The 22,832-nt window shown below is 40.9% G+C and overlaps 1 protein-coding gene across 3 annotated transcripts in view; it reads right to left on the bottom strand.

The window, feature by feature from the left end:
* PLEKHG1 (pleckstrin homology and RhoGEF domain containing G1) overlaps positions 1 to 13,066 on the bottom strand; it is a gene marked incomplete at its 5' end in the record, with an annotated part of 91,061 nt that extends 77,995 nt beyond the window's left edge. For 2 of the 3 annotated variants that reach the window (XM_079716389.1, XM_079716390.1), the window contains one exon: positions 12,644 to 13,051. In XM_079716389.1, coding sequence (XP_079572515.1) covers positions 12,644 to 13,051 — 408 coding nt within the window. Of the gene's footprint in view, positions 1 to 12,643 lie in introns of all 3 variants that reach the window. The other variant, XM_079716388.1, reaches the window with a different exon arrangement.
* Positions 13,067 to 22,832: the final 9,766 nt, after the last annotated feature.

The raw sequence follows: 22,832 nt of genomic DNA, 5'->3' as shown, positions 1-22,832 counted from the left end.
CTTTACCTTCTTCCTTTCAAATAGGACCTGGAACTTTACAGCCAGCACCTACTTCAGAACAGGAGTTGGCAAGGGGTCCTAGAGTATCAATTTATCTGTTAATTATTACAAATGGGCTAGCCCAGACTCTCTGGTCTTGCAGGAGACAATTTCTCATCCTCAAAAAGCTACCTATATATATGCTAGGGGAAAAAAGGTAATGCCACAGTTCAGACATGTCCCAAGAAGTTGCTCAGGAAGTGACCCTAATTGTTCCCACTTCCCCTCTATACCACTGCTCTGGTTTTGTCTAAGCTATGTGGTGGGTGGATGTAGAAGTGACAAGCTCTGTCCTTCACACGTATCCGTGTCAATTTCATCCTTGTCAATGGGTGAGAGTAGAAAACTGGGCAGTAAATGTAATGTGTTTCCAGAAAATTTCATTAACAAGTATGTATGAGAACCCTCCTTAATTGGTACGTAACGGAAACTCAATGAATGCTTCTTGTATTTTTCTAGTTGTTTCTAAATGAAATGGATACAGTCCCGGCACTGCCAATACTTAGCTGCAGGGTCTGGACTTGAACAGCTTTTAGCTGTTGAGAGTTTCCGCTGTGCCAGGTCCGTGCAAAGCATTTTACAGGCATTACCTCTGTTCATCCTCACAACATCCTATGAGGTATGCAATACCTTTCATTTATAAGAAGAAGAAACTGAAGATTACAGAAGTTAAATAATTGTTCAAGATCATAGGTCGTAGGTGACAGAACTAAGATTTGCATCCAGTTGGAGAAACCACCTGGTTCTCTGGATCTCCATTTCCTCACCTATAAAGATGATTGGGTAGAACTTGATAATTCATGCAGCAAATATCTACTGATGGCCTAGTAAGTGTCAAAGGCAGTGCTGATTGCCAGGAATAGAAAACTTACCAACACACCTTACCCTTTCAGAATCTATGGTCAGCTAGGCTTCCCTGAGTTATTTTTCCCGTTCTAAAACTTTGTGTGATTCTACTGAATCAAAAATTCTGTGCTATTTGAAGCAATCTAAGCATCCACCAACAGATGACTGGAGAAACAAAATGTGATATATACATACAACGGAATATTATTCAACCTTAAGAAGGAAGAAAATTCTGACATGTGCTATGACATGGATGAACCTTGAAGACATTATGCTGAGTGAAATAAACAGTCACAAAAGAACAAGTACTGTACGATTCCACTTATGTGAGGTATCAAAAGTAGTCAGATTCATAGAAGCAGAGAGTAGAAGGGTGTTTATCAGGAGCTGGAAGGAGGGAGGGGAGAATGGGGAGTTACTGGTTAACAGGTACAGAGTTTCAGTTTTGCAAGATGAAAAGAATTCTAGGGACTGGTTGCACAACACTGTGAATGTACTTAATGCCTCTAAACTGGACATTTAAAAATGGTTAAGACAGTAAATTTTATGTTATGTGTATTCTACCACAATTTTTTTTTTCTTTTTTTGCGGTACGTGGGCCTCTCGCTGTCGTGGCCTCTCCCTTTGTGGAGCACAGGCTCCGGACGTGCAGGCTCAGCGGCCATGGCTCACGGGCCCAGCCGCTCCGCGGCATGTGGGATCCTCCCGGACCGGGGCATGAACCCGTGTCCCCTGCATCGGCAGGCGGACTCTCAACCACTGCGCCACCAGGGAAGTCCTACCACAATTTTTAAAAATGAAAAAAGGATTGCCTGAGGCTGAGGAAAGAGGGGATGAAGAGTTAGTGTTTAATGGGTGCGCAGTTTCAATTTAGGGTGACAGAAAATTTCTGGAGATGCAAGGTGGTGATGGTCATGTAGTTCAATGTACAACAGTGTCAATGTACTTAAAATGGTTAAAATAATAAATGTCATGTATATTTTACCAGTTTTAAAAAGATGTAAAACATTCCATGTGAGCTGCTGTATTGAACAATGCTATCCCCCTTAAGCGGCAGAGTAGTCTTGGTGGGCAGAGGAGAAACTGAAAACATGAATGATCAGAAAACAGGTTACTAAGCTATGTAGGCTGAAAAGTCCCACACCAGCCCAATCTACCTTTTCCTTTTCTAGGTGTTACAGAGCAGGGTTGCTTCACACCAACTTGCTCGAGGCTTGTCAAATGACCTGGGTAGATTCTTTGATGTGCTTAGTTTCACAAGGTGTAAGCAACATGTTTTCTTTGGAAGAAATTTCCAGCCATGGGAAACTACTCCCAACTGAAGGTTGGTTTGTTTTGAACACAATTTCCTGAATTCTATATTTTCTACCCACTCAGTATAACTGAATATTCAAGATGGCACACACCCAAAAGGCAGCATAATTCTACCCCAACTGAACATGACCCGTTTTAGCAAATCTTCAATAGAATTGTGCCTACAGGCAGTCTTTGAAATATATTAGCAGTTCTTCAGCAGACCAATAATAATAGCTACTCGATCACCTGAGCTAACTGAAGTTTTTGAAATGACTTTTCATCAAAAATCAAAATGTTGCCTTAAAAAAAAAGCTTAATAGAATGGGAAGGGACTTTTTAGTTGCAGGTATTTTTCTTAATGCTTGATCTCGCAAAAGAAATCAATGTACTCAGTTATGTCTGTAAGTCAGTCTATCCTTTCCTTTAATACATTCTCTAACTCTGAATCTGCAAGTGCAGGTGGAAAATATTCTAGTTTTATCATCAGAAATACACTAATATTTACCTCTTACATCTCCTTGGTGTAATGAGTTTCATAGACAGCAAGAGCTATAGTTTGTGTAAGAGTATTTGACCAAATTGTGAAAATCCTTTCAGCGAAAGAAAAATTTCTGACAACTCCACTTTCACTTAATCATATTTGTTGGTCCCAGATTAGGGTAAAAAAAATCTATTTTTTAGTTTTCAGAAATGTAAATAAAGTCTCAAATTGCTGGGAGAGCTTGAAATTCTCTTAAACCACTTTTTTCTTACAGGGAGGAAATAAAAAGTGCTTTAGGAATATTTGTCATTGTCTTTATTAGTCCTACTTAACATAAACGGAAGATCATGCTTTTTGACAACAGGTATAGTGTTCTTTAATCTTCTGGTCTGAGCAAAGGGGATGGGGGAGGGGTGAGACCTATTTGTAACAAGTCATAATACCCCAGAGAATAAGTACAGTCAATTCTGCTTTAACATTTGCTTTGAAAACATGAATGTGTTCCCACATGATTAATATACTAGGGAGTAACTTGAACTTAAATTTCCGAATTTTGCTTAGGCAGGATTGCATCCACGATAAACACTAGGTGAGCACAGAAAAGCACAGCCACTTCCAAAGAGCAGCAGAGGAATACAAACACACACACACACACACACCTCAAATACATACCAGCTACCTCAGTCCACCTCAGTCCCCCTTGTGTGCCTCAAAGCCGCACCCATCCACAGCACGTGTATCAATTTTGCATCGATGTTAGGTAAACCTACTTCATAATAACTCACCCTGCAACCCTGCACATGGCTTCTGCTCTCTTCCATTTTTCTCTCCTTCCTCTTAGCCTACCTTATATTTTTCCTTCTCTGTTCTTTTTCCTGTTTATTGTTCTTTTTTTTCTCACTCTTTTTCTCTCACTCCTCTTTGTTCTCTTCCTCTCACAGAGGGTGGCAGCTGTGGGAATCAGTTGGCTCCCACAAGAAATTTCAGGGGGTTTTTTTGAGGTAAAGTATCATATTTACTATAGAAGGTATATATTTCTTAACCATTTAACATGTATAAAACTGTCTCCATTTTTGTTAGATTCCTATCTTTCTTTTTTTGTGTCACTGATGATGTTTTTGAGTGTTGTGTTTGGAACCCATTTTTCCATTTCTCCCTCATGATTTTGCATAGTGAGTAATTTTTAGGAGCACATATGTCGTATGTCGAATTATAGCAGAATTGATTGTAGGCACTTTGAAATTCATATAGCTCTTTACCTCTATCATCTGTACTCTCTCTTTCTTGGGTCTTAGACTTATGATATGGAAGCTAAAAACAATCTGCAACTATAATCTCTTCTCAGATCACAAACCCTTGCAACCTGGTAAAAATGTCCTACAAAGCCTGGACATCTTTGGACTGACCTCAACTATTGATTCCGGCCCCAAGCTTTTCAAGAAGCAAGTCACAAAAAATAAAGAAGTTTAAAAAATAAAAAATAAAGAAGCAAGTCACAAGTCAGGATTGTCAGGAACGCAAAGGTGACTTTTCCATTACCTGAGGTTTAGTATTTCTTAAGAAGACAATGAGGAACATCACTAAATTCATAATTATTATACCAACTGGTGTTCATTATGCTATTGGTACAGAGTTCTTAGTAATTTGAAGAGTGTACTCCAGGTAAAGGTTAACAATATAAATAGACTACTATTTATCAATGGTAAATTTACTTTCTCCAAGTTCACCTCTGGAAAGATGCAAGTTGACTTCAACTTCTTACGGAAAACCATCCATAATGATGTCAGTTGATTTAGGGGGTGCAAGGCCCAAGAATGTATTAAAACACTTTCAACAATTAGGTTTTTCATTGCTTACTTTTTCTTCAAGTGTCCATAATTCTCATTTTGGCTTCTCAGAATAGCTACCGAAATGAGTCTAAGAGAAGGGCAGGGCAGTGAAAAGGAGGGCATTCAATTTTCTCATAAACTTTATCAGTGTGGCAATAAACTTGCAGCTTCCAAGCATCATCATTCTATTAAGCGTTTGATGGCATCAGTCCATTATCCTCATTGACTCCAGTCTACTCAAGAGGTTTCTAGAACACTAGCAAGAGAAGTACCATCCCTGCCTTTGAACTATGCTAGACCCAGCAGGCCTCTTTTTAAACTGAAATACTACCTATTATGTTCAATAATTCCAAAGAGCCCTGTTGACAGGTCATATGGATAGGAAAAACTACAAAAATAAAAGAGGAGAGGGCATTAGGAATCATGGGAGAAAAAGAGGGTGGTGGTGATGGAGACATGAAAGAGGGGAGGAACAAGAGAAGGTACATTGGTCTGAATCTATTCCAGGTCCTAAATGAAGAATTCCATTTCAAACATTCTATAGGGTTATTTAGTAGAGAGAGTGACTATAATCTTGGCAGTAAGCATCATCAAAATCTTTCCTGCTTTCTTCTTCACTTTTTTTTTTTTTTGCGGTACTCAGGCCTCTCACTGTCATGGCCTCTCCCGTTGCGGAGTGCAGGCTCTGGATGCGCAGGCCCAGCGGCCATGGTTCACCGTCCTAGCCGCTCCGCGGCATGCGGGATCTTCCCGGACCGGGGCACGAACCCGTGTCCCCTGCATCGGCAGGCGGACTCTCAACCACTGCGCCACCAGGGAAGTCCCTTCATGTATTTTTATTTTTACTTTTAGTGATGGTGGGATACATGGTGTAGGTTTTACAATGAGAATGTTTCAGATATATATAATGCATGGTGTACAGTGGCAATTGCTCACAAAAATGTTTCCTACTTTTTCTGGGCACATAGCTAGACTATTTCTCCAAACTTAGAGTTTGATGTGGAATGAGAGACGGGGTGAGCCATCTCCATGCTTGTCCCAGAACCCCCCACCCCTTCCCCAATGCATGTCTCCATGTCCTCTTGCCCTTCTAGCTGAGATGGCACAGACCCCAGCACAACCTTTGGAGCCACGTGCTGAACAGGACAGAGCCTCATCAGCTTGGTTCCTGAATGACTGCATGGAGAAGCACAACTCCCATTAACCTGAACACACACATACATGAGTGTAAAAGGAGAAATTTCTGTTGTATTAAGTCACTAAATTTGGGGCCTATTTGTTACTGTGGCTTAGCCTACTATTATACATTATGCCTTCCAAATTTTTGGAACAGTGGTTCTCAACCAAGGGAAGTTTGTCCCTCAGGGGCTATTTGGCAATGTCTAGAGGCAATTTTGGTTGTCATGAGTGGGGATGGTGGTGGTTCTATTGGCATCTAGTGGGTAGAGGCCAGGTTTGCTGCTAAACATCCTACAATGCACATGACTATCCCCTACAGCCAAGAACTATCCAGCCCCAAATGTCTATTGTCATGCTGTTGCAACACCCTGCCCTAGAGAGCTTAAGAAGAAGACCAAAATCTCTGAGCCCTCTGCTAGACAATAAGAGGAGATTTACAATAACAGTGTAGTAAGTAGTAAAAGAGGGGCTTTAGAGTGAAACTTGGGTTCCAGTTCCAGTTCTACCACTAACCACTTACAGACCTTGGATAAGTCCCTTTACTCTTTGTACATGCAATATTCTTGTGCTAAAAATAAGAAAATTATTATAGTACCCACAAGATGGGGCTGTGGGTGAGGCTTTAAGTGCTTAATGCAGTGCCTGAAATATGGTAAGTACTCAAATATTAGTTGCTGTTAATGTTGTTTTTTGGTGTTTTTGTTATTAAGGCACATATCTAGAAAATTTAGAAGTGGTAGCTATGAAGTATGTTTACAGCTGTTCAGATTCATTGAGGTGGCGGGTGTGGTCACAAAGCTTAAGGTTTCACGTCGGTGATACTCACTGTCTACGATGCTCCCAGAAGAATCTGACCCATATCGTTATTTTGACGAATTTTCCTAAGTTTTGCCTCAAGATCTAGCCAGAACGATTTGGAGGAAATAAACTGACATCATTCATTAAGTATACACGAACTTGTGTGAACAGCCCACAGCTACTTTTGCACAGCAACCCTGCAAACTTCAACTCACTTTGCTTTTACTAAATGCTGCCCACCTTGGCCTATTTTCGATGTTCATTAGCAATTAATCATAAGGTATGATCAGAACATTCTAAATGGACAAAAGACTTAAAAGGCCAGGTCCCTACCCTCCCTCCCATATTAGGCTTCAGCCAGTAGAAGAGATAACACTCAAAATCACTATGTTCTCACCTTCTAAGTTTCTGTCGTTGTTAAGGTGACAAGAGATGAGAGTGGGGTGGGGTGGGGTAGGGAAGGAGGGGGACGAAACAACAACAAAGAGGCAAGGAAACAAACTGTCAAAGCGAAGCTTGGGGGGCTCATGTACAGTGGTTAGATGTGCTATTTGAGGAATAACTTCTACATAAGCATGAAACTACTTAACAGGTTTGCTTCCAAATTACCATAGATCTTAAATGGTTTTAGGAAAGATCTCATTCACCCGCCATGATAAAAGTCCTTGGAAGGAAAAATAGACCCATTCAAACAAAAGTGCTCAAATGCCATGTAAAAGAAAAAGTACGTTACCTTATGCCAAGTACTACAGTGTAAATTCTTTGTTAAACCCACCCACATAATAAGTCTTCATTAAGAACAATCCCTGACAAGTCCTACACTCTAGCGTTGAACACATACTTCCCTCAATATTCAAAAAATCTTAGTCTAAATGAAACTCATAAAAAGTGCCCATTTAATAAATGTTATTTAAACTGGAGAGAAAGTAGTGAGTGAGGACATCTGCAAACAGAAAGCCAATAAAATCTATGACAGTTCACCACATCCCAACAGCCTTTTCCCTTGATTCAAAACCTTTCTCCTCTTGTCAAGTATCCTAAGCAGTTATGGCTGGTCCAGGGAATGCCCATGTAAAGCCATCCTTTCACGGCCAAGGGAAAAGAGTAGCAGAGACATAAACTGACCTTTCCACACCAAAACATCTTATCTCTCCAAAAGAATCCACAGGAAGCCAGGCTTCAAGAGAAACCACCTCCAAGCTTGACAGTGTTGCCCTTGAGGGGTGGCATAGGACAAAAGCCTACTCAGATTCCATTTTATCCAAGTCTTAGTCACCTCACCAGCCTAAGACCTAAGTCTCCAGGCAGAGTCAAGGGTGGACTCACTGCACAAATGCCCTGGGCCTGATCACGGGGTTCCTTCATTCACTCTGCACAGCTCTGGGAGAGGCTCGCTTCCAAGCGTGAGAGTTCTCCTTCCACTAACGGATACCTCCGGTGCTAAGGGCAGCCTCCTTAAGCTATGGCAACAGGCAGAATAGCTTTCAATGTGCTTCATGTCACTAAGTGTATGAAAAGCATCCTTCTCTCGTCCACCTGCCCTGCCACTGTCTGTACTATCACACGATAAACAAAGAGTTCCTGTCGACCAATAAATACAAGAGCTGGGGGTTGGAGATCAACAGTATAATCCTTGTGTAGCAACAGCTTTTGAACAATGCTGAATGCTTTCAACAAGGATTGCTTAAGGCTTTGGCTCTTTAAATGTTACACAGTAAAGCTATAATCATCACTTCTTAACTTTTTAACACACTGCAAGGATAAAGGTGCTTGGAAAAGGATTTTAGCTTTCTGGAATATGATAGAAAAAAAAATAAACTCACATGTTACTTTTAATATTTTACCCACTTTTTCCTCACTAAATACACATCCTCAGCACCCCAAAAGATGATTTAATTTAGTATTTCTTATACTTCAAAGATGCCATTTTGTAGTAGAGATGTAACTTCTAATTACACAGTATTACATGATGCTATGAATTATTTAAAAACTTTCCTAAAAAGGTTAAAACAGGCCATGAACTCTATCTGGGGCCAAGTTTATGAGACTGTCCAAGGCTCTTTTATAGATCATTTAGAAAGATTAAAGAAACCCCCTCTACGCATGAGAGTCTCTGCTCAGTCAATCTGACGTCCCATTAAACATGAAAGAAACCCTTATTTCCTACTTTCCAGCTATGAATTTCTCCCTCTCCACAAGTCGTATCATTGGCGATTTTACTTTTAACTTTTAAAACTTGCTTTCATACTTATTATCTCATTTTATCTGTGAATGCTATTAGGAGCCATATATAGGCATGGAAATAACAGCTCTATTGTTTCTTTCAGTGTGGGTGATAGTCAAGACCTCACCTCTCTCCCTCTCTCTCAAATGTCAAGTGCACAAAAGCAAATCACTAGGATGTCAGGCAAAGGAGCAGAGGGTGGAGTAGCCATGGGGAGGGGATGGGGGGGCAGAGAACAGGGTCTGAGGAGGATCAAGGGATGAAGACCAAAGCAATAAGAACACTAACATTTCTCAGTTAAATTTGCAGAAAGCGTTAGGAATTCATTTTTGAATTCCTAAATGGCATGGGGAAGAAAAAAATACCAATATATTTGGGATTGTTATTATTATTATTATTATTATTTTTTTTTTTCTTTTTTGCGGTACGCGGGCCTCTCACCGCTGTGGCCTCTCCCGTTGCGGAGCCCAGGCTCCGGACGCGCAGGCTCAGCGGCCATGGCTCACGGGCCCAGCCGCTCCGCGGCATGTGGGATCTTCCCAGACTGGGGCACGAACCCGTGTCCCCTGCATCGGCAGGCGGACTCTCAAGCACTGCGCCACCAGGGAAGCCCTTGGGACTATTCTAATACAATGTCTCTACATAGGGAAAGAAAGACATACATCCTGCTTTGCCTTGTAACCAACATCTGGGAATCCTACTGCCCAGATAAAGTCAGCAGGAGCTCTTCTCAGAAATAAGCTACTCTGATGCTGTTTGGTACCATGCTGAACTATCAAACCACACGGTACTAACATCTTCTAAATCAGTGTATGTATCAATGACCTTTCACAAAAATGTTTCTTTTTATAAATTCTAAGAACTAACCTAAACCTGAGTGGTGAGGATTATGTATGGATAGGATATACTACAGATAAAATGTACCACTTACAGGAAAATTAATTAAACCGAGACTGATTATTGAAGGATATTAGTTAGTGGGAAGTCAATAAAGTAGAGAGTGCGGACAGTCCGAAACTGTGCTACTGCGTAAGTGAAAAATGACTTCCCCATTATCTCTATAAATGATTAGATGTTTTGTTCCAGAAATAATTCTTGCTTAGAAAGTCAACGAACAAACTCTGTCTCTTTGTGTGGTGAGAGCTTATTACGGTAGGTTGTTACTAAGTAGCCCTTTTCCCAACCGAAAATTCTGCATTTGAAAAACTGAGGATGTTAGAGAACTCAGCTAAAGAATTATAAAAACAGGTTAGAAATGGATCAAGAAAAAATGGATTTTTAAAGGAGTTGACGCTTTGTATTTTAAAAGAATACCCCTCATAACAGTCTTTATTGGGTAAGGTTGCTGCAAGCTGGAAAATAATTGGTTACTCTCCATAAAGGAAAGAACTAGATAAAACAAAATTTCACAATTTTGTGAAAATTGTGATCTTGAGAAACAGAGGTGGTCACATACAAAAGTGTGTCAAGAAGAGGCTGCAGTGACCAATCCTGATCTAAAGAGACTCTGCACTTTTCTAGGTGGGGAGGGGATGTGACTCGAAGCATCCCGGTGACTTTGGAGCAAAGCAGCATCTACTTCTTCCTACCCGGTGCCTCCTTCTATATTTGGGACATTTCTCCCAACCACCCTCCCTCCAACAACCTTCTTCATCTCTCCTCTCCCTCTTACGTGTCACCTCAGATTTTCTGTGGGTTCCTCAGAAATAATCCAATTGCCTTCAAAATAATAATGTTGGAATCACCCATTTTAAATTACTTTTTCCTAATTAAATTTCTGCTGTAGTGAATTACTAATCTGTTTATTTTTGTGAAAGACTTCAGGTAAGACAGCTATAACTGGGCCAGTCGAGAGTGGTTTGTTCACTCTCAACCAGCAAATTCAGAAGAGGCCCATGATGATGATAGTTTTCACTTATTAATTGCTTACCACGTTGCAGGCACTGTCGTGTGAGCTTTTTATGTATTATCAAATTGAATTTTCATAATAACAACCCTATAAGGCAGGTATTATTAGTCTCATTTTACAGTTGATGAAATGCAGGCACAAATTCATAGTCTAATACAGGGCTTGGCAAACCATGGCCCTTGGGTCCAGCCCAGCCCTAAAGTTTTCCTGGAACTTACACGCCCCTTCATTGACATAGTGTCTGGGGCTGCTGCTGGGCTACAGTGGCAGGACTGAGCAGTTAGGACTGACAGTTTAGGGCCCAGAAAGCCTAAAATATTTACTATCTGGCCCTTTATAGAAAAAGTCCACTAACCCCTAGTGTAAAACACGGCTAATGCACTGATAAAGGAAAAAAGGCAAGAACATTTGGAGAGCTTGAAATAAAACTTCTGCTGAAACTTTTTTAGAAAAAAAATTCTGTCTTGATCTGTTTTCTTTCATACACATCTTACCTTACTCTCACCTAAGGTTTGTCAATCAGCCTCAGAAAAAAAAAGAAAAAGAGTGTTCACAGAATCCCAGCTTAGTCACTAAAGGTTTCTCTGTCAGTACGGTGAGTTTTGATGAAGTGGTAAAGTTTCCAAGAAAGAAAGAAAAAAGGACAGACCAAAGAAAGCTTTGACAACCATAAATTTCCTGAGAGGTTCCCAAAGTTTTGGCAGTTTCACAGGTATTTCTTCTCAAGTACAAATGACATCATTGATGAAATTAAAGAAACAATTGGCCTGGTTTATTCTACATTTGGTATCACATATTGTTTTGGTTGAACATCAGTTGATTTTTCTATTTTTACTGGGAAGTTGTGTCATAACTATTTTTAGTAGACAGTGTCTGGTTCGATCATTTGTGGAACTCAATGCACAACTGTGTCTTAGAATTTGTTTTTCCCCTAAAGCTGTAAGAATGTATGTATTTGGTGGAGAATGTCCTCATCAGCAAATATTCCACCACTTTATTCTGAAACACATTTTAGATTAAAAGTCTAAAAACAGGAAGTAGGCCCTAACGCATGAAAGAATCTGGGCTAGTATACTAGGCAGCAAAGGGAAAGTAGCTTTCTAATAATATCAATTTGCCTTTGAACTATTAATACTAATATTTTAAATCATTAATTGAGAATGAATTAATATCTGAGTGGCTCTGGTAATTCTTACTTTATCCTTGAAAACCTAACTCTAAATCAAAGTCAAATTAATAACTGAATAAATCAACTATACTTCCACATAAAATAAAAATTAAAAAAATAAAAAAAGGATACAGAGAAAACAACAACAACAACCAATTAATAATTGAATTTCCAGAGTCTGCGATCTGGTACCTGAGCTGAGTTCAATTTGCAGGGAGTCAAAGAATTTATGCAAACTTGCTTACCATAAAAAAAAAGTAAATGCCTAAGACCAAGCCCAGCGTTTCTCTCTGTCTTTCACCACCTTCCCTCAAATACCAACCAATACAGAAACCAGCATCAAACGGTAATTCCCAGGCTTGTTTGCACAGAAGAATCACCTGGGGATCTTCCATAATTTCCTCCTACCCGCAGACCACACCCCAGGCCCAGGAAATCCGTCTCTGGAAGTGAGGCACAGGCATCTATAGTTTTGGAAGCTCCAGACACCAGGAGACAATTGTGATTAAGGCGAAGGTAGCCTGATGGGCTGAGTCAGTACACACCTGACACCTGCAAGTCAGGAAGCCTCCATCCTCTGTCTGCTCCACTCTCTGCCTGAGTCTCTCAGACCTTTGGGGCAGGATTCATGAACACAACACACCAGTGTATGCACTGGTATCATCATTCTTACCCCTAGCATGTAATCAATTCGTGAATGCAAATATTAAGAGGATCTTAACACAGAGAGGATGGCCCTAGGGTTTCTCTTAAGTTATGATCTGTTTAAACATTCACAGCACTCCTGCATCTTAGAAGACACCTGGCTTTACTCTTTATTTTGCGAACAGGTTGATCCTGCAGACAAACTTTAGAAGCTGACAATTTGCCTTACCTCTACGATGCTTTTTAAATCTTGCACGTAAGTCCTTTCGGTCTCCAGAATCTCCTGCACAACTCTGTCCACATAGAGCAGCTTGGGGCTGGTGGCTGATTCTGCCCCCGTTTTGTTCGCCCCATTGGTTTCCACTCTGTGCTGGGCCCAGGGCTGCCTCTCACTGCCCTGGTCCGTGTGCTGTTGCCCGGCTGCACCGTCCCTCGGCAGCTCGCTGCTGGAAAACGGCCTGGCTGGCATCAGCTCCAGCTTTATGGCCCCTGCTTCCTTATCCTGGGGAAACAAGCCCAAGTGGCTGTTTGAAACTAAGGTCATTCTGCTGCCAAAGGAACCATGGCTGTCCCGGGAGGAGGCCGAGGACGACGTGGAGCCAAAGCTGACCGGGCGGTCGCTGTCGGAAAGCTCCATGGCTTTCCGTTCTTGGGAGCAGCAGGAGGGCCTGGCTGTGGTTTTGGGATCTGGAGCTTGTGTTAGAGCTGATGGCACTTCAAGACGCAACTGGTGCACATCTATACACATGAAAAAAAATAAATAAGAAAAAGGACAAGATAAGCAAGGTAGGCAAGTATTTTAAAATTTGATCAAACAGAAAGTTTAAAGGCGGTTAAAACCTAGCTCCATCTACGCGGTCAAAAGCAAAAAGGTAGCAAGTTAGGTATAGACGGAAATGTAAAGATACCCATGGGACGCTGAGTTGCAGAGTTGGAGTTTCTAAATCATCACATGGAAATGCATCAGAATCAGAGTCTCCGGCACTACCTCGGACCTACTGAACGTCAGTCTGCGTTTTACCAAGACGCCAATGCCATGTGCACGCACTTTAGAGTTTGAGAAGCACTGCATCCATGGCCTCAAAGTGTGAGCACCTGGGATGACTAATAAAGCAGATTAGTCCAGATTTACTAAATCAAGGCTCAGGGCTCAGGGCACAAGGAATCCAGAGCTTTAACAAGCACCACAGGTGACGCTTATGTATTTAAAACACATCCTATGTGATTCTTACGGTATTTTGAGAAGCACTGTTTTAGATTTTAAGTATTCCACCATAATTCCACAAAATTTTAAGCTACCAACCTGGAAGCACCACTACTTGACTTAAGGACGCTGACAATTTTACACTTTACTTGTACACAGCATTAAAGAAAGTGTCACATGGACAATAATTTTCTAATGCTGGGTAAGAAAACCCAAAATATTGAGACTCACATCCCCGTTAAAACCTAACCATCCCATCAGAACATTTCTCTAAATCTCTTCTTGAAAGCTGGCATTCCATTTGCTGTATACATGGAGTTACGCTGTTACAGAGTATATTTGATGAACTACACGTTCTGCACGCAGAGTTCAATAACATGACAGTGTGACCATGCGATTAAATAACAGCACTTAAATCTTGGGTCCAAAAGAGACCTTTCATGGACTTTAAACTTGCAGAAGCTATTTTGGTGAAACACACAAAGTTCCAATCTTCCTCATTTGAAAGGCAGGATCCACAGTGTATCCCCCTAGCAATGCTATCCCAGGTTTACAGAAACAAAATGCCTCGCAATAGAGTGATTAGTGAGGAAATTTGTTTCATTTCAAAATCCACCAAAATCCATATTTATAGGTCTTGTTAGAAAAATAAGAGAGTGAAACTTAGGTATGGAAGGTTATAATAAGACAAATACAATAACAAGAATATAGACTAATGATCGTCTTTTCAAAAGGAACATGAATTTGGTTTGACTCGATAATAAAGATCATCAAACAGCTGGTACCAATATTTCTAAAATAAAAAAGAACCCATCAAGTCTATATCCTTCAACATCCAGACTTTTTCTAGATAGTTTATATTCATGGTAAACATTTGTGCAAGATTATACTGCAATTATTAAAATTATGAATATCAAATAAAGGAACTAATGGGTCAACAAGAACGAATGGTAAGAAATGTGCAGAAAATCAGTAAATTACCAGCATAACCACTACCACATGGTATATTTGCCCCCAATTTTTAAAGCTTTTGCAATATTCTTTCTTCTTGCTCTGTAACAGCTTTATGGCCTATAAAACATGGATTGGTTATAGTAGTTAAAATGCACTTGTGCTGAAAATCCAGATCCAACTTGAGTGTTGGAAGAATCCAAGAAGCAGCCAGGTATTTAGGTATGTTTGCAGCAAAGGATGCTTACCCATGTTTGGGATTGGTGTTAAGAAAGTCCTGGGCGGTTCAAATTAGGAGCAGACACACAATGGCATCCATCACAACCATAACCATGAAGTTGATGTCACTTTCAGGAATGGGCACTAACTTATATAAGTATATAAGGGTTCTTTAAGGTCCCAATGGGCGAATGAGGCTATGAATTAGGACCAAACATAAGTTGGATGTACTACTCTATATGAAAGAGCATCTGGAAAGGTCTAGATCATCTATTCCCCATAGATCTGGATACACTGGTCTCCAGGACAACTTCTGATTTTCTGACTAGATGAGAATCAACCTTCCCTCCAGTAGAGAAAACCATATTTGACAGTAACATCACTCTGGGCAAATATTCATTATCAGGATGGTGAAAAATGAACACAACAGAAAGACTCATTTCTTTACTTACTTTCACTCCAAGTTAGTCAGCCAATATTGGGACCGAGGGATTAAAGAGGAACAAAAAATTGCCATATGTTTTAGAGGAGTCCATGTTGGGCTGCTAGGGCTGATAGTGCCTTTTATACTTTCAAAGGCTGGAGAGAGTGGGATATGATACTCGGGTCAACAGGCATCCCTTCATGGATGAATCTTATATACCAGCATCAGCTGGACCCGGTTCCAAGGAAGGCTCCATATGTTCCAATACCAGGTCTTGTGCTCTAGGCCACTGGACCAGCCAATTCAGAGTGCCAACTGAATAGAATAAAATTGAATATTTGAGATATTTGGTATCTCTAGTATTTAGCCAATTTGGGGCTTTCTGCCCCAAATGAAATACTTTCCAAAACTGCCAATGACAGAAGTGAAACATTTAAAGCTAGGTCATATAATGGCATATAATAGGGGACTGCATTTGTTAATGGATAACATTTTTTATGTTGATTATATAGATAATTATAGTTTTCTCACATAAGGAAATGTACCTCATAAAAACTGTCTGGTCTTGTTCTCACCTCCTTCAAAATAATTTAAGATTTCCACTCTGTCTGGCCTATTCTTCCTAATACAATTCATCAATTATTAATATTTATCTCTAGAGCCGCACTGTTCAACACAGTAGCCATATGTGACTACTGAGCACTTGAAATGCAACTCATTCAAATTGAGATGTGCTCTAGTGTAAAATATACACCAGCTTTCAAAGATGTAGCATGAAACAAATAAGTGTAAAGCACTTTACTAATAATTTTTATATTAATTATATGTTGAAATCATACTTTGGAATAGTGGGTTAAATAAAAGATCTTCTTAAAATTATTTTCACTGGTTTCATCTTACTTTTTAAAATGTGGCTACTAGAGAATTACAAAATATATATGTGTCTTGCATTGTATTTCAGTTGGACAATGCTGATCTAGAAATCTTCTAGATAATTATATTATTCTGTAAGATTTAAACTTCCTTATCAATCTTTATTCTAATAATAGTGAATGAAGAGGTGAATACAATTTGAAGTTTATCTTTTTTTACTCCATTCGTTAATATACAATATCGTTATGAGTTAGCGAAGACAGAATTGGGAGACAAGGGCTGTGTACTGGATATTGGGGTAGCTGGTTTCCCATGATAAACTGAAACACGAGAAAGAAAATTGTAGAGCAAGAAAGCTTTATCCGGGACTCCCCTGGTGGCGCAGTGGTTGAGAATCCGCCTGACAATGCAGGGGACACAGGTTCGAGCCCTGGTCCGGGAAGATCCCACATGCCGCAGAGCAACTAAGCCCGTGCGCCACAACTACTGAGCCTGCACTCTAGAGCCTGCGAGCCACAACTACTGAGCCCTCGTGCCACAGCTGTGCTAGAGCCTCCATGCCTAGCGCCTGTGCTCCACAACAAGAGAAGCCACTGCAATGAGAAGCCCGTGCACCGCAATGAAGAGTAGCCCCCGCTGGCCACAACTGGGGAAGGCCCATGCACAGCAATGAAGACCCAATGCAGCCAAAAATAAATAAATAAATGAATTAAAAAAAAAAAAAAGAAAGCTTTATCCTCGCCTTGAGTGAAAGATGTTGGTGATTGTGTTAACATTTGGGTAACTTGCTGCTTTGCTTTGCTCTCCTTCTCAAAACCTCTCTTTTTCTTACCAGACCTCAAACACAGGACTAATAATATAGCAACTTCTGAGAACTTGCCAATCATCGCTAATGGCCCATGTTAGGGGATCTTTTGACCATGAATACCCTAAAGTAAGCTGATTTTCCCACCTTGAGGGTCTTGGTCCTTCTGACCCTTAGTAAACTCGGAGGTGGTGGTGGCGGAAGCACGTGTAGAGGGGCCTTGATTCTTACAACTAGGAGTACTGTAGCTTAAAAGCCATCAAAATAAAGACATTCCTTCTTGTCCCATTCTCAATAAAAAGAACAATATGGCTGTATGGCTCCCATGTAGATAACTTTCACACATCTTACTTCATGACAAGCCTCTCTAATTTTTTTCTAGGCAAAAGAGCTTGAATTCCTTGGCTTTTCTTTGTTTGCTCTTCAAACGTCCACTATTTTAATTGCCCTCCTTTGGAATGTCCCTGTCAGAATCAAAAGTAGCACTTCTTGGGTCTAACTTGCCTCTGAGGCTGATTCAGGGGTGAAGCAGAACTTTCATTGGCAGGAAGTGTCCATGCTTCTCTGACCATGTTTACAAGTCGAAGGGGAGACTGATGGGGTCACAGCCGACCACACCCTGTCACAACCCCCAAGGAGAGCTTTACAACGCAAGGCAAAACTATATGCACAGGACTTCCCTGGTGGTGCAGTGGTTAAGAATCCGCCTGCCAATGCAGGGGACACGGGTTTGAGCCCTGGTCTGGGAAGATCACACATGCTGCAGAGCAACTAAGTCCATGTGTCACAACTACTGAGCCTGCGCTCTAGAGCCCAAGAGCCACAACTACTGAAGCCTGCGTGCCTAGAGCCCGTGCTCCACAGCACGAGAAGCCCGTGCACCACAATGAAGAGTAGCCCCCACTTGCTGCAACTAGAGAAAGCCCGCGCGCAGCAACAAAGACCCAATGCAGCCAAAAATAGATGAATGAATTAATTAATTAAAAAAAAACAACTATATGCACAGCTGGGAGGAGGAGTGATCAGGATTTCCAAATTCTGCTCATTGCTATTCCAGACTTCAAATACCTAATTGGAGTTCCTTGGCAGGACAGTCATGGACATCAAGAGAATGTATAGTGCTCAGGACCAGTGAATAACTAAAATTATGTAGTTTCTTATTACACTCTCTGTGAAGAGGAGGAAATAGAGGGACTAAAGTATAAGCAAGAAGTTATTCTATCAGCCAGCAAAGTTCATTTAATATAGAGCCAGTCTTTGGTAGAGCCTCAAAGTTGTAAACTGACTTGATGATTCAAAAAACAAACAAACTTTTGAGTCAAAGTTATAAAGATATTCATTTATATATTTCAAAGACAACACCAACTATTTGAGGAGTTCTCCTCTACACATCTCTGGGTTAATAGTGAAGGGCTCAGTAGATAAAAGCTACCAGATATCAACCTCTTGGTTTTCTAAAATACCAACATGATTCTTGTATGAATGGTAAGTCCAAGGCTACAATTACACGTTTTTGCTCAGAGTGTTCAATCCAAGGAACATGATTTTCATTTTTATTTGTAGCTGTTTGGTAATGAAGAAGTAAAAAAAAATCTTCTTACCATGTTAATTTCTTAGTTTTGACCAGTGTACTCTGGTAATGCAAGATGTTAACACTGGGGGAAGCTGGATGAAGGGTGTACAGAAACACTTAACTATCTTGGCAAATTTTCTGTAAATTAAAAAATTTTCCAAAATAAATAATTTTTAAAAGTCTTGTTACCATTGAAGAGTCAGTAGAGCAAAAATTTGGACAAGAAGATCAAGGATAGGAAAAGCTGCTTTGCAAAAATGCTTTTGTTCAAACAAGAGGTGAGGGGTTGAAAGAGAATCAAAGATTTCTTTGGGCTGTAAAGTCTGATACTAAATATTCAGATTATTTACTAACTGGTTCCTATCCAGTCAGTGAAAACTAAGAGGTACAATGGCTCCTGAAGTTGAGTAGGCATTGAGTTAGATAGTCCTAATTAATGCAGCTAATATATTAGCTAAATTGCCTTAGCTACGGTGGTGACTCCAGAATTTCTATTGAGGTCACAGGCATGTCAGTTTGGTTAAAAGAGGACCTAAGGGAATTCCCTTAAGGCTCTTCATGTAAATACAGCTTTTTTTACTTTTACTACCTGCTTTTTGGAGGTGATTTGGTGTGGGAGGTGAAGGAGATTATGGGGTGGGGATAAAGCTACTCTGTGGGTTGCTATCATTTTCAGGGGGATGGGTAGTTGTCCACCAAAACCCACTCCCCCTTCTTCTTTAGTGAGTAGAGTTTCAGCTGAGCACACTTCCCAGCCTCCTGTCATTAGATGTGGCCATGTGGTCAAGTTCTCACCTGTGGAAAAGATATATGTCCCTCTGGGGGTCCACTTTTCAAGCATCAGACACAGGTCCTCCTACTTTAGTCCCTCTATTTCCTCCTCTTCACAGAGAGTGTAATAAGGAACTACATAATTTTAGTTATTCACTGGTCCTGAGCACTATACATTCCCTTGATGTCTATGACTGTCCTGCCGAGGAACTCCAACTAGGTATTTGAAGTCTAGAATAGCAATGAGCAGAATTTGGAAATCCTGATCACTCCTCCTCCCAGCTGTGCATATAGTTGTTTTTTAATTAATTAATTCATTCATTCATTCATCTATTTTTGGCTGCATTGGGTCTTCGTTGCTGTGCACGGGCTTTCTCTAGTTGCAGCGAGTGGGGGCTACTCTTCATTGTGGTGCACGGGCTTCTCGTGCTGCGGAGCACGGGCTCTAGGCACGCGGGCTTCAGTAGTTGTGGCAGGCGGGCTCAGTAGTTGTGGCTCTTGGGCTCTAGAGTGCAGGCTCAGTAGTTGTGATGCATGGACTTAGTTGCTCTGCAGCATGTGGGATCTTCCCAGACCAGGGCTCGAACCCGTGTCCCCTGCATTGGCAGGCGGATTCTTAACCACTGCGCCACCAGGGAAGTCCTGTGCATATAGTTTTGCCTCGTGTTGTAAAGAATGTGTCCTCAGACACATTCTTCCCCCTTCCCATGGGGACCCAGATGTGGCAGGGATCTTTGCCTGAACCATGAACATGACACCAATGCCCTACAGTATGGCAGAGCACGAAGACAGAAGGGCCTTGCAATAACTGGGTCTGGATGTGCCCTGAGCCACCCCATTAAAAAGTCTGGTTATCCTGAAGCTGATGTGCTGTGGAGAAACCATGTGGTGAGACCCCATTGATATGCAGAGAGAAGCTGAAGGGATGCTGGCTGATCTGGCCCCTGCTGTCTGAGAGTTTCCAGCTCAGGCACCAGATGAGTGAGAGAGCAGCCTCTGAAATGACCCCAGCCCTGTCACGTCTGACCGCAGCACTGGGAGACTCTGAGCCAGACCCACCTCAAAGAGCCTCGTCTGAACTCCCGGCTCACAGAAACCTTGAGAGATTAGAAATGATTGTCGTTGTTCCAAACCACTAGGTTCTGAAGTGATTTGTAATGCAACAAGAGATAACCAGAACAGCCTCTGTTATAACAGATCTGCCTTACCGTGATATGCCAGTGCTTTAACTTTCTGTCAAAATTATCCTTAAAAAACAAAACAAAACACGTACCCCTTCCCCCTCACACAAAGCCTCACAGTTCATTCACATGTGTCATTACCCTTAGAACATTTTAGAGATGGGAATAAAGATAGAGAGGTCAGGTAACATCATGCTCAAACCTGAACAGTGAATCAGAGACTATGGGTTCTGATTTCTAGTCCATTATTTCTTATACTTGGCTATAGATTCACACAAGAGGGCAGAAAAAGAGCTCAGAGGTTAGGAAATGAAGCACTAAACATAAGCTACTTGTATTAAGTGCATGATACCAATGTGCCAATAGCGTGTGTGGGGGAAGGAATGAGTATGTGCCCACCTGTGTGTGCAGAAAGAGCTCAGAGGACCAGCCAGAAATCAAGTTATGACATAACAGTTTCTCCTTCAGAGGATTTGCATTTGTGCCCTGGCTCTGTACCATGGAGGTTTGTATTGCAATCTTTGAGTCTCTGGTTTCCTCACGCATAAGTGAGGCAGCTGGACTAGATGACTTTCCCGGGCCATCCAACGGTGGGGATGCAGCTCCTACTCTGAAATCAACACCAAGTCACTGGCTGCCACATCTGCATGGCCCATTCCTAGCTGGAATCACAGGACAAGCAGTAACCACAAAATAGCGATTTTCTTCTCTATTCTACTAATGCCAGGTCTTAGATGATGAAACATATATCACTGACTTTGCCAAAGACTAAAAAACGTCTATTTTTAATTCAGATTAAATCATAATCTATGCTCCAGCTTCCTTCCTGTTCGTGTGGAAATTTCAGTCTCAAGGCAGTAACGAAACAATGATAGCTACACACACAGGCTCCATCTGCATTGAGCACGCTCAGTTCCCAAAACATCTCTGCACACTTGAGAGGGAGGATTAGGCTAAATAACATTTCTTAAAGAAAAAGGAGGAGGAAGAAGAGGAGAAATCCAGATAACTAACACTAACGCTAATAATAGCACTCTGAGAAAGTAAACCATCCATAAAGTGCACTAAACATTTTCTCAGAGAAAAAAAGAGGAGGAAGAGAATTCAGTGTCTAACAATAGAGATCTGAGTGAATAAATCCATCTAGAAAGTACAATATAAAACTATTAAATGTCATGCCCTTTCAAATCCTTAAATGTGTAGAAAATGGTCATAATATACAGCTGAGTAATATGGGTGGTTTACAAAACATAGGTACAATGTGATCCCAATTTTGAATTTAAAATACTACTTATTTATTATCCACATGAGAAAAAAGATTGAGAGGATATAGAATAAAATACTGACACTGGTTTTACCAAATAGGAGAATGGATGATTTTTCTTTTGATATTTATCTGTAAATATCACTTTTCCTCAATAAGTGTATCACTTTTAGAATCTGAAAAAGTTATTTAAAGAAATTAAAAATCACAACCTCGGTTGGTATCAAATATTTAAATATTTTAAATTAAAATAATTGATTTTATGTTCAAAATGATTAATGAAAAGGAATGCCAAATATATACATCTTCTCTAAAATATATTAGTAACGCTAAATTAAAATAATTTAAAAACAACCAAAAAATCAGATTCTAATGTGCAACAGCATTGACTACAATCCATGCCCTTTTCTCTCCAATTATTCCTGCTAACAAAAGGATTTCTTACCAATAAACACTCAACATGGAAACTGCATTTACTTAGTCAACTTTGGTTACCGCCAGACTCAGGCTAAGTTTCATCACTACAGTTGCTAAGCATAAAATTTGCAAACATTGATTTTGTTCCCCCCGCTTAGCCTGCATGAACCTCATAAAGGAAGCACATGAAAGTACTCAGCAGTCGCTGCACGAACAGTTAGGGGTTTAGTTTTCTCCCCAGCGTCACCAACATCAGCTCTCTAATTTCAACCTAACTTTAAGGGAAGATCAAATCCAAACCAAAACAAGGCAAACACCCTTGAAGGCAGACTGCAGTTCAGATGGAGGAAGAAAAATCACCTTCTAGACTAATTCCATTGTTGGAGAACTCTTTTCAGTACCTCGCGTTCGTAACAGAACAGTTGTAATATATGCAAGCAAGCTGCCGGCCCTGCGCAGCGTGGTGGAGAAAACCCCTGCGACAGTTTCTCACCAAGGCTGATGGGCTCGGCTGCCCCAGGGGGAAGGACCGAGGGTGTGGGGCATGGGTTCCCCGGGCACAGCCACATTTGCACCTACCTGGGCTCTACCCAGGCTGAGCCGCATTGTCTGCCTTCAGCTGATGCAGTGACCTCACTGGGAGCTCAGTCAGGTAAAACCAGAAGCCTTTACTAGTCTGTGCAGCTCCTTCCGTAGAAATATTGCATGAGTCAGCTTTTATCTCTCAAAACCCAAC

The sequence above is a fragment of the Hyperoodon ampullatus genome (assembly GCF_949752795.1).
Source record: "Hyperoodon ampullatus genome assembly, chromosome: 12".
Classification (NCBI taxonomy): domain Eukaryota; kingdom Metazoa; phylum Chordata; class Mammalia; order Artiodactyla; family Ziphiidae; genus Hyperoodon; species Hyperoodon ampullatus.
Note: the sequence above shows the minus strand (reverse complement) of the source record. Positions and strands in the feature narration are given on the sequence as shown.